The 15,247-nt window shown below is 33.1% G+C and overlaps 1 protein-coding gene across 1 annotated transcript in view; it reads right to left on the reverse strand.

Annotated features, from left to right (window-relative positions):
* Positions 1-886: 886 nt before the first annotated feature.
* The window catches only part of Bard1 (BRCA1 associated RING domain 1), a 70,818-nt gene continuing 56,457 nt past the window's right edge, over positions 887-15,247 (reverse strand). The window contains exons 10-11 of the mRNA XM_026402362.2: positions 2,305-2,402; positions 887-1,335 (exon numbers count right to left, since the gene is read on the reverse strand). Of these exons, the coding sequence (XP_026258147.2) occupies positions 1,003-1,335; positions 2,305-2,402 (431 nt within the window). The 3' untranslated portion in view covers positions 887-1,002. The remainder of the gene's footprint in view (positions 1,336-2,304; positions 2,403-15,247) is intronic.

Raw genomic sequence — 15,247 nt, forward strand, 5'->3', positions numbered from 1 at the left:
GGTCTTCCAGGGGAAAAAAAAAACAACAAAAAACTACTTCTAATCTAAGGTAATGACATCTGATTGACAATTTTGTGGATTGGTGGCACCTTCTAAGGAATACTGACACTAAAATATGTCAGAGAAAATACTCTATATACACATAGACAATAGATAACAGATAGCAGATAAACAGTTATAAAGTGACAGTTAACAATATGTACAACAGGTTTAACATTGATTTTCACTACCAAAAAAACAATGCCGCCATGGTTCAAAGCATGATTTCCTGATGAATATACAAGATTTAAAAAGGGATAAAAATTAAGAAACAGATATTCAAGAAAATTATAAGAAACTAAATACACACAATATAAAATGAAGACAATTGCAGATAGAAGGATTTAACACCTATGATGGCATATTTAGACCAGGTACTCTCTTTTAAATGCAGAAAAAAATCATTTAACAATATTCTGCTTAATAAAGGATGGAAAGTAATTTTTGCTGATGTCAGGTGTGGACTTTTTACATCAAAGAATATTAAAAAATTGAGAGTATGATGATATCATTTACAGATTTAACCAACAGTTATCATAGCCTCTCATTAATCTTTGATAGCTGATAGAGTAGAAGCACATGATGAATCAAAAACAGGCATCTTAAAAAGAAAAAAAAAAAAGTTTTTTTCAATGCTAGGGAATCAAATCCAGGGCCTTGTGCACACTAGGCAAATGCTCTACTACTGCGCTACTGAGCCACTGAGCTATAATCCTAGGTACAGAAAGAAAAATTCTTTAAAAGTGGTCCCAGCATCTAAATGCTAAACACAGAGTGTGAATTCCTAATCTGGCATCTTTTTTTTTTTTAAACTAAAAAAGTAGTAGTAGTAGTAGTAGTAGTAGTAGTAGTAGTAGTAATGTGAATGAGTCTACCTATCTGTAAAAATGTGAATGATCAAAGATTGTGCTAAGTTCACACAACTGTGCAACTTCAATTTGAAATGTTCATCTGGTATGATATTCAGCTGTCAAGAGGAAGCAACTCAAAGGACATCACACAGTCTATAAACCAGCTTGAAGGAGCCATCCAGACTTTGCCCTGACGAACCCTTTCTGGGCGATAATTAGACAAATCCTCATAGATGATATACTGTGTGCAGAAGCGCTGATCAGAATCGGGCTTGGCATGGTACGCAACTGTATTGATGGTTTGAGTCACATCACTGTCTGGCTTAGGTTTTCTACTGAGGATCTGGCCCCCTGCTGCAGTGACAAGCTTAATAAGGTTGTCCTTTGGGTGATGTTTGAAGGTTCCCCCAAAATAGAAGTAACATCCATCAAATAGCTTTGGCAACTGAAATAACAAGGAAAATTTTGTTAAAAGCTGATTGAAATATTTAAAAACACTGCACAGGAATGAAGGATAAAAATAATAGTCAAGAGCAGCTAAGATACTACTTAATGAGGTGCTGGTACAAGCTGTATTTCAACTGAACTAATTGGATCAAGAAAAATACTTATGCAAATAACGGTTTCCTATTTATAATTTTTTCTCTAACCAATCAGTCACTACCATCTCAATTCCTTTTCACTCTCCTAAAAGCTTAAGTGTGTTTTGTATTTTTTTAAACAATGTTCATCAAACCTCTTTTATCAGCATACTTAGGCCTAGAATATCTGAGATATGCTTCAGGGACACTGGACTAAACTATAAAGACCATCCAATTCTGCCCACTCATATCAGATCCCTGCATCATTCCAACTTCAGGTCCTTAGGACAGCCATAGTGGTAGTATGACCTAAGGGTTCCAGAGATTATGAAATGATGGCTAGGAACCCAATTAGTTACAAGACATACTTCTGTGTGCTTTACAGAAAAATAGTTTCACAATTCCCTCCACTAAATTTTTTTGTCATTTCTAATACATTTATATATATATATATATATATATCAATATGATAATGGAATATTATCCATTAAAACTGCAATATGTAGCAATAAAGACATATGGTAACTAAATCCGAGCAGCAGCTGTAAGTCTTCTTTCAAGCTACTTCCTGTATCTGAGATTTACCTCAGATTCTGAAAGGTTTATGGGAATGTTCAAGATGCCAAAAATCCATTAACAGTATGAAATTATTACCTTCTGGATTTTACTGCACATCGTGATCATCTTTCAGAATCAAGTGCTTGAAATAAGCACAATTAAAATTTTAATCAGTCACCTGTACTTGCTGAAAGGGCAGAAGAAGTTTTTCTTGATGGTGATAATAATATGAAGTTATAATAAGAACAATGAAAGTAGTATGGAAAGAAAAATACCAGCTGTTCTCTGTTAAGCCTGCTTCTCTGTGGGCCTTCAGGAATTTCATACTTTTCTTCCTGTTCACATACTTTGTTTTGTAGAGAGACCTTCACCCCTGACAAAATACAAGGACAAATCAAAATAAATATCAAGTGAACACTATTTTTCTCTCATTGAAATTAGACGATTTACTAAAGTTTTTTTTTTTTTCCTTTTCATGGTTGTTCTCAGTATTATTCTGAAATAGAAACTTCATTTAGGCCAAAATATAGCAAAAATGATATTCCATATAAAGAAAATATAAGAAATCCTTCCTTCAGGATTAAGCAATGAGTTAGTACTAAACAGTAATTTTAAACTCCTTTGTGAACAATCTAAACCAATACACTATTTCAAAAACAAGAAAAGATATAAACAGTTTTACTAATAGCAATTACCCAAATTAATGTGAATAAAAAAGTCCATCACACAGCTATTCAGAACGCTGAGGCAAGAGGACTGCAAGTTTGAGGCCAGCCTGGGTAGCTTAGCAAGATCCTGCCTCAAAATAAATAAAAGGCTGGGAGTTCACTCAGTAGCAGAACATTTATTTATTAGCATGCATAAGGAAGGTCCTGGGTTCAATCTTCAGTACCACAATGTGGGGTGGGGTGGGATGCAGAGGGCTGTAGCATCATTGAGTCCAGCACACAATAATATGAACTAAGCATTTATCATCTGACTGCTCATTTTGGCTGTTAGACTGCAAAGAATTCAACATTAGGAAAAATGCTTGAGTCCACAGCACCTACATAGCTAGTCATATGATAGAGGTTCGACAGTACCTGTTAAAATAAAAAAAAAAAAATAAGCAGCATTTATTGCCTGGGATTTGACATTGAAGTCACTAGTTTAGAGAATATTTGGTTGGGCTTCACAAGAAAAAGAACAGTCTTCTGATGGCTTGCATAAGTGTGCTCAGATTCAGTTTATAAAGCAAGGGCAACCAGTGCCCAGCATGATGCTACCTAAAGTCATTCCTCTAATGGGCTCCTGGGAGGAGAAGTCCTAAGCAGGACCACCTGCTAACAGCCAGCACCAACTGTCTAGCTAAGTTTGGAGATAACAGGAGTCTTCGGGTGCCAAAGATCATCAGATGGGAGTACCCAAGCAGCTTAATCTAAAGACCACATCTTAGTGTATTGAAAGGCACCATCAATGGTAAATATATATACATCAATGTCATGCATATATATTTACCATACTCCTAGGTTTGATGGCACAGAAAAAACTCAATTTAAGATTCGAAGTGAAATGACTTTGTTATCCCAATCATTTTCTTTGGAATATTATTTAAACTCTTTAACCTAAGTTTCCTTGCCTATGAAAAGAGAAAAAATGAAACTAACAATATCACCTACTTCATTCACAGAGCTTCTTGTGGATAAAAACACAAGAAGTGTTCTAGAAACTAAATTGTGTAATAATTACCTTCATGATAAAAACAAAGCCTTCAAATCATTTGTTACTTGTCTTTGACATTATTGTGATCAATAACCTCAATTTTATCATTGAGGAAATTCCATGAGGATTTGTAGGAACAAAATTTTGAAAAAAAAGAAAAACACAGCATCTATAAGACTTCAGAATTATAGTTCAAATTCTTAGCTATTTTTAAGTTGTTTTTATGTAAAAATGTTGTATCTTTTATCACTTGATATCTACTAGCTTAAAACTTAACCAGAAAAAAACTAACAGCTACATAAATATCTACTTTCAATTGTGAATTATGCATATATGCTGGAAACAAATTGATTTAACATCATATTAGAAAACCTGAAAAATGTTGGTGATAAAATTCTGTCCAGGTAATCCCTACTCAATTCAAAAGTAGAGTAACTCCAATGTAGAAGAATCTCTTAGCTTATAAATGTATATATACAGATATATATATCTGTATATATACAGGGCTCCTTTCTGAACTGAAGGGTGGCCAGAAACAAAAGATAATCACTCAAAGCATCAGAACTGTCCCAAATTGCATTTGAGTATGATAAAAGGCCTCTTGCCCTATGTTACCTTAAGAGCAAACCTGATGCTGTATAAGACAAACTCAGTGCTTTGCAAAAGTCAACAACATCTCACTTTAGGCTGAGCTCGACTTTATCAGACAACTCTTTTTAAACTTTCTTCTCTATTATCCTAAACTCACAAAATAATGAAACTTCATAAATGTCTACATGAATCAATCTGCAGAACTTGCATTAAGAGACAAAAATTGAAAAAATTTAATGTTTTGAGGAAAAATGGGATATTTGAACCCTATTTATTATATTTATTCCAAAGTCTTCCTTGAACACTTGGATTTTGAAAATATTTAAAATTATGGAATTAAAGACCTAGAAAGGATCCTAATGGTCTTGCCTAACTTTCTTATTTTATTGATTTGAAAAGTCAAGTGCAGAAGCATAAAGTGATTTGTTAAGATCACTGGTAATATGGCCAAATTGAAGCTAACTACTTCCTAACAAAATAGCTTTTCACTGTAGTGCTCCTTCCTGTACCTTAATTATTAAGTGCCTATTATGTACAAAAGAGTTAGTCTCTGCCCCTAAGAAGGGAAGTGTTACTCATTTTTTATATTCCTACTGTTTCCTGCCACTCTTTAATTCCATAATCTAACTGATCACTTCCATTAAAATCGAAAGGCTTTATTTTAACTGGGTGCTTAAAGTGAAATTTTATTGCTTTATTTTCATTTATTGGTAACCAATTAATCCATTATCAAATTTAGTTTTTCATTAAAATTTGTGCCAAAGATGTTAAGGATGCCACCAAGACAAGCTCAAGTCAAGGTACATAAAACAGCAAAGGAAACAAAGACATCTGAGTGTAAAATTGTTTCTAAAAACAATGTAGGACCAATTTATCTTCAATATTTAAAAACTGCCAATAAAATATTCTAGAAGTATTAGTGATTTGGATGTAAGTCTTTATTATTTATGGTATTAAACAACAAAAAAAAACAACGTTGAAATAATAAGCAGAATATCACTAAGAAAATATGGAAAGTCAAGTTTTTTTTGTTACTTCTCTAGGCACAAACAGTAGAATGTGAACAAAATTTACTTGCTTATTTATTAAGTTTATTCTTACACTTGTAAATCCTATAAGACAAAACTTTCTTTTTTTAAAAAAAAATTTTATTGTTGGTTGTTCAAAACATTACATAGTTCTTGACATATCATATTTCACACTTTGATTCAAGTGGGTTATGAACTCCCATTTTTACTCCGTATACAGATTGCAGAATCACATCGATTACACATCCACTGATTTACATATTGCCATACTAGTGTCTGTTGTATTCTGCTGCCTTTCCTATCCACTACTATCCCCCGTCCCCTCCCCTCCCCTCCCCTCCCCTCTTCTCTCTCTACCCCATCTACTATAATTCATTTCTCCCCCTTGTTTTTTTTTCCCTTTCCCCTCACTTCCTCTTGTATGTAATTTTGTATAACCATGAGGGTCTCCTTCCATTTCCATGCAATTTCCCTTCTCTCTCCCTTTACTTCCCACCTCTCATCCCTGTTTAATGTTAATCTTCTTCTCATGCTCTTCCTCCCTACTCTATTCTTAGTTACTCTCCTTATATCAAAGAAGACATTTGGTATTTGTTTTTTAGGGATTGGCTAGCTTCACTTGGCATAATCTGCTCTAATGCCATCCATTTCCCTGCAAATTCCATGATTTTGTCATTTTTTAATGCAGAGTAATATTCCATTGTGTATAAATGCCACATTTTTTTTTTAATCCATTCGTCTATTGAAAGGGATCTAGGTTGGTTCCACAGTCTAGCTATTGTGAATTGTGCTGCTATGAACATCGCTGTAGCAGTGTCCCTGTAGTACGCTCTTTTTAGGTCTTTAGGGAATAGACTGAGAAGGGGAATAGCTGGGTCAAATGGTGGTTCCATTCCCAGCTTTCCAAGAAATCTCCATACTGCTTTCCAAATTGGCTGCACCAATTTGCAGTCCCACCAGCAATGTACAAGTGTACCCTTTTCCCCACATCCTCGCCAACACTTGTTATTGTTGGACTTCATAATGGCTGCCAATCTTACTGGAGTGAGATGGTATCTTAGGGTAGTTTTGATTTGCATTTCTTTGACTGCTAGAGATGGTGAGCATTTTTTCATGTACTTGTTGATTGATTGTATGTTCTCCTCTGAGAAGTGTCAGTTCAGGTCCTTGGCCCATTTGTTGATTGGGTTATTTATTTTCTTATTGTCTAATTTTTTGAGTTCTTTGTATACTCTGGATATTAGGGCTCTATCTGAAGTGTGAGGAGTAAAGATTTGTTCCCCGGACATAGGCTCCCTATTTACCTCTCTTATTGTTTCTTTTGCTGAGAAAAAACTTTTTAGTTTGAGTAACTCCCATTTGTTGATTCTAGTTATTAACTCTTGTGCTATGGGTGTCCTATTAAGGAATTTGGAGCCCGACCTCACAGTATGTAGATCGTAGCCAACTTTTTCTTCTATCAGATGCTGTGTCTCTGATTTGATATCAAGCTCCTTGATCCATTTTGAGTTAACTTTTGTGCATGGCGAGAGAAAGGGATTCAGTTTCATTTTGTTGCATATGGATTTCCAGTTTTCCCAGCACCATTTGTTGAAGATGCTATCCTTCTTCCATTGCATGCTTTTAGCCCCTTTATCAAATATAAGATAGTTGTAGTTTTGTGGATTGGTTTCCCTGTCCTCTATTCTGTACCATTGGTCCACCCGCCTGTTTTGGTACCAGTACCATGCTGTTTTTGTTACTATTACTCTGTAGTATAGTTAGAAGTCTGTTATCGCTATACCGCCTGATTCACACTTCCTGCTTAGAGTTGTTTTTGCTATTCTGGGTCTTTTATTTTTCCATATGAATTTCATGATTGCTTTATCTATTTCTACAAGAAATGCTGTTGGGATTTTGATTGGCATTGCATTAAACCTATAGAGAACTTTTGGTAATATCGCCATTTTGATGATGTTAGTTCTGCCTATCCATGAACAGGGTATATTTTTCCATCTTCTAAGATCTTCTTCTATTTCTCTCTTTAGGGTTCTGTAGTTTTCATTGTATAAGTCTTTCACCTCTTTTGTTAGGTTGATTCCCAAGTATTTTATTTTTTTTGAGGAGATTGTGAATGGAGTGGTTGTCCTCATTTCCATTTCAGATGATTTGTCGCTGATATACAGGAATGCCTTTGATTTATGCATGTTGATTTTATATCCTGCCACTTTGGTGAATTCATTTATTAGCTCTAATAGTTTCTTTGTAGACCCTTTTGGGTCTGCTAGGTATAGAATCATGTCAACTGCAAACAGTGATAATTTAAGTTCTTCTTTTCCTATTTTTATGCCTTTAATTTCTTTCGTCTGTCTAATTGCTCTGGCCAGTGTTTCGAGAACTATGTTGAACAGAAGTGGTGAGAGAGGGCATCCCTGTCTTGCTCCAGATTTTAGAGGGAATGCCTTCAATTTTTCTCCATTCAGAATGATGCTGGCCTGAGGCTTAGCATAGATAGCTTTTACAATATTGAGGTATGTTCCGTTATCCCTAGGTTTTCTAGAGTTTTGAACATAAAGGGATGCTGTACTTTGTCGAATGCTTTTTCTGCATCTATCTAGATGATCATATGGTTCTTATTTTTAAGTCTATTGATGTGGTGAATAACATTTATTGATTTCCGTATATTGAACCAGCCTTGCAATCCAGGGATGAATCCTACTTGATCATGGTGCACAGTTTTTTTGATATGTTTTTGTATCCGATTCGCCAGAATTTTATTGAGGATTTTTGCATCTAGGTTCATTAGAGATATTGGTCTGTAGTTTTCTTTCTTTGAAGTGTCTTTGTCTGGTTTAGGAATCAGGGTGATGTTGGCCTCGTAGAATGAATTTGGAAGTTCTCCCTCTTTTTCTATTTCCTGAAATAGCTTGAAAAGTATTGGTATTAGTTCCTCTTTAAAGGTTTTGTAAAACTCTGCTGTATACCCATCCGGTTCTGGGCTTTTCTTAGATGGTAATCTTTTGATGGCTTCTTCTATTTCCTCAATTGATATTGGTCTGTTTAGGTTGTCTATATCCTCCTGACTCAATCTGGGCAGATCATATGACTTAAGAAATTTATCGATGCCTTCACTATCTTCTATTTTATTGGAGTATAAGGATTCAAAATAATTTCTAATTATCTTCTGTATTTCTGAAGTGTCTGTTGTGATATTGCCTTTTTCATCCCGTATGCTAGTAATTTGAGTTCTCTCTCTTCTTCTCTTCATTAGCATGGCTAAGAATCTGTCAATCTTATTTATTTTTTCAAAGAACCAACTTTTAGTTTTGTCAATTTTTTCAATTGTTTCTTTTGTTTCGATTTCATTAATTTCAGCTCTGATTTTAATTATTTCTTGCCTTCTCCTTCTTTTGCTGTTGTTTTGCTCTTCTTTTTCTAGGATTTTGAGATGAAGTGTGAGATCATTTATTTGTTGTTTTTTTTTTCTTTTTTTAAGGAATGAACTCCAAGCAATGAATTTTCCTCTTAGAACTGCTTTCATTGTGTCCCATAGATTCCGTCCGATATGTTGTGTCTGTGTTTTCATTTATCTCTAAGAATTTTTTAATTTCCTCCTTGATGTCTTCTATAACCCATTGATCATTCAGTAACCTATTGTTCATTCTCCAAGTGATGCATGATTTTTCCTTCCTTCTTTTATCGTTGATTTCCAGTTTCATTCCATTATGATCAGATAAGATGCATGGTATTATCTCTACTCCTTTATAATGTAAGACAAAACCTTCTTCCCATAAATTCTCATTAGTGGAGAACCATCATGGTAGCAGCACTTTATATAAACTCTGAATCTGTTACATTAATACTCACGCTAGGAGCAGAATGCATTATTATACTAGGAATGTGTAAACACTCAAACATTAATTGTCCACAAAACATAATAATCACAATCATAAGTTCATCCAAGTAATTTTAAAAGAATATATATTTTTTAAAAGTGTAGAAAATCTGCTTAAATCATATACTCATAACTTTCTGGTTAAATTAAAGGAAAAAAGGAAAAACAAAATTAAAGCCCAATTTATTCCATTATACTTTCTTTTTAAAATGACTTCTCATTTAAAATGACCAAAGATACAATTATTTGTTCTAAGGAAAGACCCTGATAAAAATTATTACAATAACTGCTACTATCTGAGTTGTAGGCATTTAGAACATTCTCCCAATCCAGCAAGATTGTTAAAGTAGATATTCATTATCTGCAGCAGTCATGGTTCTATAAAAATGCTGAGGACACTGAACTATTGCTCTTAAGAGTAAATACAGGGTTAGGCTCCTATAATTGGTCCCAACATTTTTGTTTACTGACCAAAACTTAACCATGTTTTATGTGTGTTTGCGATTTGTTGTTGTTGTTTAATATTGGGGATTGAACCCAGGGACACTTTACCACGGAGCTATATCCCAGGTCCTTGTATTTTTTGAGAGAGGGCCTCACAAATTTGCTGAGGCTGACCTCAAACTTGCAAAAAAAAAAAAAAAAAAAAACCCCAAAACTCCAGAGATTTAGTCTACTCAGTAGCTGGTATTACTCAGGACAATGTGTTTGTGTTAAAAAAAAAAAAAAAAAAAAAAAAAAAAACCTTAGTCATTCTATTGTTTTTATCCTAAGTATTAACTCAAGCCAAGAGCTCTACAATTTGGGCTGTAACAAAGTTTTTCTAACAAGTGTTTTCTCTGAAAGGTTGATTCTTGACTAAAGGAACACTGGTCAGCACAGCAACACTATATTTAGGGGCCATTTTAAACAGTGAAATTATGAACAAAAATGAACAGAATTCTGAAAACCATGCACTGTTTAAAAGTGTGAAAGGGATACTTCATTGTTTAGAGTAAGAGCTGAAGAAAGGTGGCAGAACATCTCTGACCTTAGCTGGGAACGTGCTCATTTGGCAACTCAAAAGTCTAAGCTACTCTGCCTATGCCTACAAAAGCAATGCACTGATTGTGGGATTACAAAATTTTAGAAGTATACAAATTAAAAAATAGAAAGAATTATTGAACAATGAGGATTTACTGTATATTATTTCTATTTCAGGGGAGAGAATTGAAGCAAAAGAAGTTAAGTGACTTAAACCATTAGCTAGTAAGTGGTAGAATGGGACTGGAACCCAAGTCCACTCAGTTTTCTAATGCTTGTGGCATTTTACATTAAAATATACCTTTCTGGTACACAAATAAACCTTCTAAAAGACATGACTGTGAATATGTCCAAAGCTTTAAAGCTGCTTTAACTGACGATTCCAAAATATTGCTTAATATATAATATCAGAAGATTTAATAACTTAATACTCCATGTCTCAGAAAACAGAGCTCTGTCAAGAGACCGTTTTTCCTTAACTTGGAGTGGTTAATATATATTCCAATATACCCAGGACATTCATAATTCCCTATCATGTGAGTCTTATTTGTTGGTTTTGCCTATGTCATAGGGCTCAAATCTGTTTCCCTCATTGTTTTTAATAGAATAATCATATCACCTGAATTTGCTAAGATGAATTTTCGAATCCTAGTATTTGCAATTTATAAATATTCTATAAATTGTTTTTTGCACATAATAAATTTTAGTATCAAATTTTTTAATAACTAAGTAAAAAACTAATGAATCTAATATAAAAGATTTAACTCTAACACATATTGAAAATGAAACTCAAAATAAAAATTTTAACAAGGTCAAAATACCATCCTAGAAATACTGACAGTGTGCCCAATGACATTACATCATATACTGTTTCTATACTAAATACCAATCCAAAAGGTACTACCAATGTAGTAAAATCATTAACTTAAACTCATTATTTTACATGTGATAATAATTTTCATTTCTTCTTCTCTTTTTTTTTAATCATTTTGGAATGCAGTCCCCTTCCTAAATGTCCTTCCTAAGGATATTTACAGAGTATCTGCAACAGTTTCTTTAGGTGAATGAGTACACCAGCACACAGAGCCAAGGACCAAACACTAAATGCTGCTCTGATACCTACTATATCAGAAGTAGCTAATATCTAATTACAGAAATAAGGAAGTGGTTTGTACCTATGCTGGTTGCTTATCCATTTTATGGGTTCATCTGGCTGGTTATTTAAACTATCACAATTAACACATTAAAATGGTGTCAACTGATCCTAACAATGTGTGCCACCAGCCAGTCAAAAGAATGTAGCCTGAACAGACAACAGAGTTTGGTTAAGTATGGCAGCAAGAGAAATAAAATGGCATACATCAAGAGAGCCACGTGGCACTTCCAATGGGAAGGCACTGCTACTTTTATAGTGTGCATATGCCTGCATTCATACAAATGTCAGCTCTGTGGCAGTTGAAAATTTTCTGTAAGGGTCAGAAAAATCCAGTACTCTAGTTATATTTACTAAACCAAAAAACTCTGCTGATACTATTTTACTATAAGTAACAATCTGTCAACTCCTTATGCTGCCTAGTAGCAACTAAAGATGAATGAAAAAAAAAATAGTTCTTTCTTTCCCCCCTAAAAACTAAGAAACTATTTCCTAGGTCTAAAGCAACATGTTTGAATGGTGACAAAGTATTTTGGTAGAGCTGCTGTCATAGCACAGAAAATCTTAAAAATTTTTTGAAAAGTGAGAGTGACATCTAGTCCAAGGGTTGCAACTCGGATGCCTACAGGGATCAAATAGATTCCATAAATCATAAAAGATTTAAGCAGCTTTCCCAGTGAAACAACTGAAATGAAAACTCATATCCTCCAACTCCTGAGCCATTTTTTTCCTTAAATCTTTATTCTCAATCATAAAAAAAACAAATCATCCAAGGAACTATAACTTCTCTTACGATAAATCACATAAGTACTTAATAGAAATAAAAATTATTTTTTCAGAGATTAGCCAAAAAGTATGCCAAAAATGGCAAAAACTGCTGACTACTTTAAGGGGGAAAGGATGGTACAGTGAGAGGGATAATGCATTTGGCTTTGCCTCTGTGGATCAATGAGCTCATTTAACTTGACTGATGCCAAAGCTGCCACTCTAACTTACATCCTACAGGTTTCAGAATGAGGACATACTCCTCAGTAGACATTACCATAGTCACAAATCTATACAACTTCCAATGAACCTCCTTTGAAGTAAACCAACTGAACTAATTTACTAAGTAAGTAAAAAAAGAAAATGAGATGCTTTAAAATTAACTGACAACAGTTTAAATGATGACAGATTAATATCAAATGAAATGGAAGAATCTACCAGTCAAACACTACATATTTAGCAGGCCTAAATAATGGTTATTTTAAGGTTTTATTAACTCAGTAAAAGCTAAGCAATCTGTAACAAGAATTCTTAACCTATTTCCATTTAAAACAAAATATGAGAACTTTCACAAATTCCTAATAATTAACTCATCTAAGGTATAGTAAATATCATAATCTTTAATCTCTCTATATAAGATTTTAAAACTAACAAAATCATTTTCTACCAATTTAAAATACTTATGAAACTAAACTGAACTATTTAATATTTGTAATAAATGTTTTAATGAAGTACACAGTTATTCCATCATCTGCTACCAAAATATTTCAGCAGAAAGACAGACTCTTATTCTCCCTTTTGAAGGAAAAAAAAAGGAGCAAATGCAAGGTCACATTTTTGTTAGCTGTCTCAGCTAGTGATTTCCAAAATGAAATGAATACATGAGTAAGTAATGTTATTTATGAAAACATAGATTTCTTCATATGCCAGAATGATACATACTTTAAAATGTGTCAAAAAAGCCATTATCTTTATAAAATGTATGCTTTATTTCATCTTTCTTTTCACATGTTCAAAGATTTTGACTGAAAAACAAATAATAGTAGCAACAACCTAGCTACTGAAATGAAGAGATTCTTCTAGCCCAGATTTATTCCTGATCATATCCATCATTTCATGTAAACTTTCCTTACCCTGGGATCTTAATACTTTATATATATATACATACACATACACAAACCCAACATACTACTTGACTCAAAGTCATTAACTTAAACTCATTAAGGCAGCTTTGGCTACCTTCACAAAGCCTAGAATATTTGCATATTAATGTAGCTTAGAAATTTCAGGGCTGTACAATTTTTTAAAAAAGAAACTTATACTGTACAGAGAGGTATTTGTTTATTCTATTATCACTAGTAACCACTCCTGCCTCCTACCTCATAAAAGCATATTTTCCATTTTAGCAGTATGAATCACTAATGATGTTCTTGGATTTATATTAAGCCTGGTTACTTCTAGTTTTAGAAGGAGAAAACAAAAAGGAACATACAACGCAGAGGGAATAGGAAAAAGGAACTCATGAATCCACATCTATGCAATATGACCAGAGAATAAAATGAAGATGGAATAAAGCTTCAAAATAAAGATCTGTTTCAAGTATCCAAAAGGAAGGGATTAACCCTACATAGAAGGTCACAGAATGTACTCATTCTCTTCAAAGGCTAGAACAGTATATAAATATTTTAACAAATTGTTGTTATTTTGGAGCTGCCAGTTATTTGTAACTGAAATAGCATCAGTAATCAGAATTAAGTATCACTCTTGGATAACAACAAATGTCCTTTAAAAAAATTTAATCAAACATCACTTCATGGCAAAACCAAAAGTCCTAATAAAACATGTCATTAGATCCAAAGTAGGAACTTATGTCATTCAAAATAATAGTATATAAGTAAAATAAACAGGAATTTCTCTTCAGAGTTTATCATAATCAATATCTGGGTTGTAAAATAAACTAATTTCTTTTTTGGCAAATGTTTTTACATTAGGTTTTTAGCCAAGTAAACTATGAAACCACTAAAATTTAGAAAAAAGGAAAATCACAAGAAACCTACAACAAAGACGAAAACAGAGAAAGAACAACTATACCATCACTGCAATTTCTGACAAATTGGGTACCAACTAAATGAATAGAGAAATAAACACAGTATACAAAATCCTGAAAAAACACAGTGTCGGAAGACAGTAAAATGAAGGCTGAAACTGTAAAATTAAAGCTAAATGTTCAATTCACTCCATCATAAACATCTAGTTTGAAATATCACAGAAATTATAGTCATGGATCAGTAGATTTTGTGATTCCATATAAATTCTATTGAACAATTATTTATTTTAGGCTACTTCTTAAGCTACTATTCTACTTGTACATATATTTAGTATATAAGATACATTTTCTTTTAAGATAATATGCTAAGTTTATTTTACTTAATGCATACTAAGAAGTAAATTGTATCACTAAAAATATACTACTATTATAAAATTTTCTTAAGCAAAACTTGAGTATCAGTTCTCCCACCTTATATAATAAATACTACCAAAATTGTCTGTTTAAAGATGTCATTAAAGTCTAATGACAACCTCATCAGTCTAATGTCCCAAACTCCAACAATTGAAAACTTATGTTCATGATTCTTTGGAGGTGATATATTAAAATTCTGAGTATAAATTTCTAATCTTAGATTAGTAAAATCATATGAAAATGTATTTCTAGGCCTGCATTAACAAGTATAAAAGATCTGGTATATTAATTAAGTGGTAGATATCCACAGATGCAGGTTCTAATTTTCCTTTTTAAAGACCAAAGCCCTTACCTATTCAATTAATTGCTGGGAAAGACTAAAAAGAAAATATATTATCTAATATATTAGAACTTGAAATTCTGAATTTATTTTTACAGAATTTGAATTTAAACTAATAGGCACACACTGTTTTCAAAACTCTTAAAAACAAATGAGCCTCTTTAGTAATGTTCCAACCTACTATACTTTTCTTCTTTTGCCTACAAGGATTCATAATTTATGCTGTAAGAAAGACATAATTGGTTTTATGTTTTTTTAATTTAAAAAATCCTGTTTTTATAA

The sequence above is a fragment of the Urocitellus parryii genome, chromosome 1 (genome assembly GCF_045843805.1).
Source record: "Urocitellus parryii isolate mUroPar1 chromosome 1, mUroPar1.hap1, whole genome shotgun sequence".
NCBI classification, from domain to species: Eukaryota; Metazoa; Chordata; class Mammalia; order Rodentia; family Sciuridae; genus Urocitellus; species Urocitellus parryii.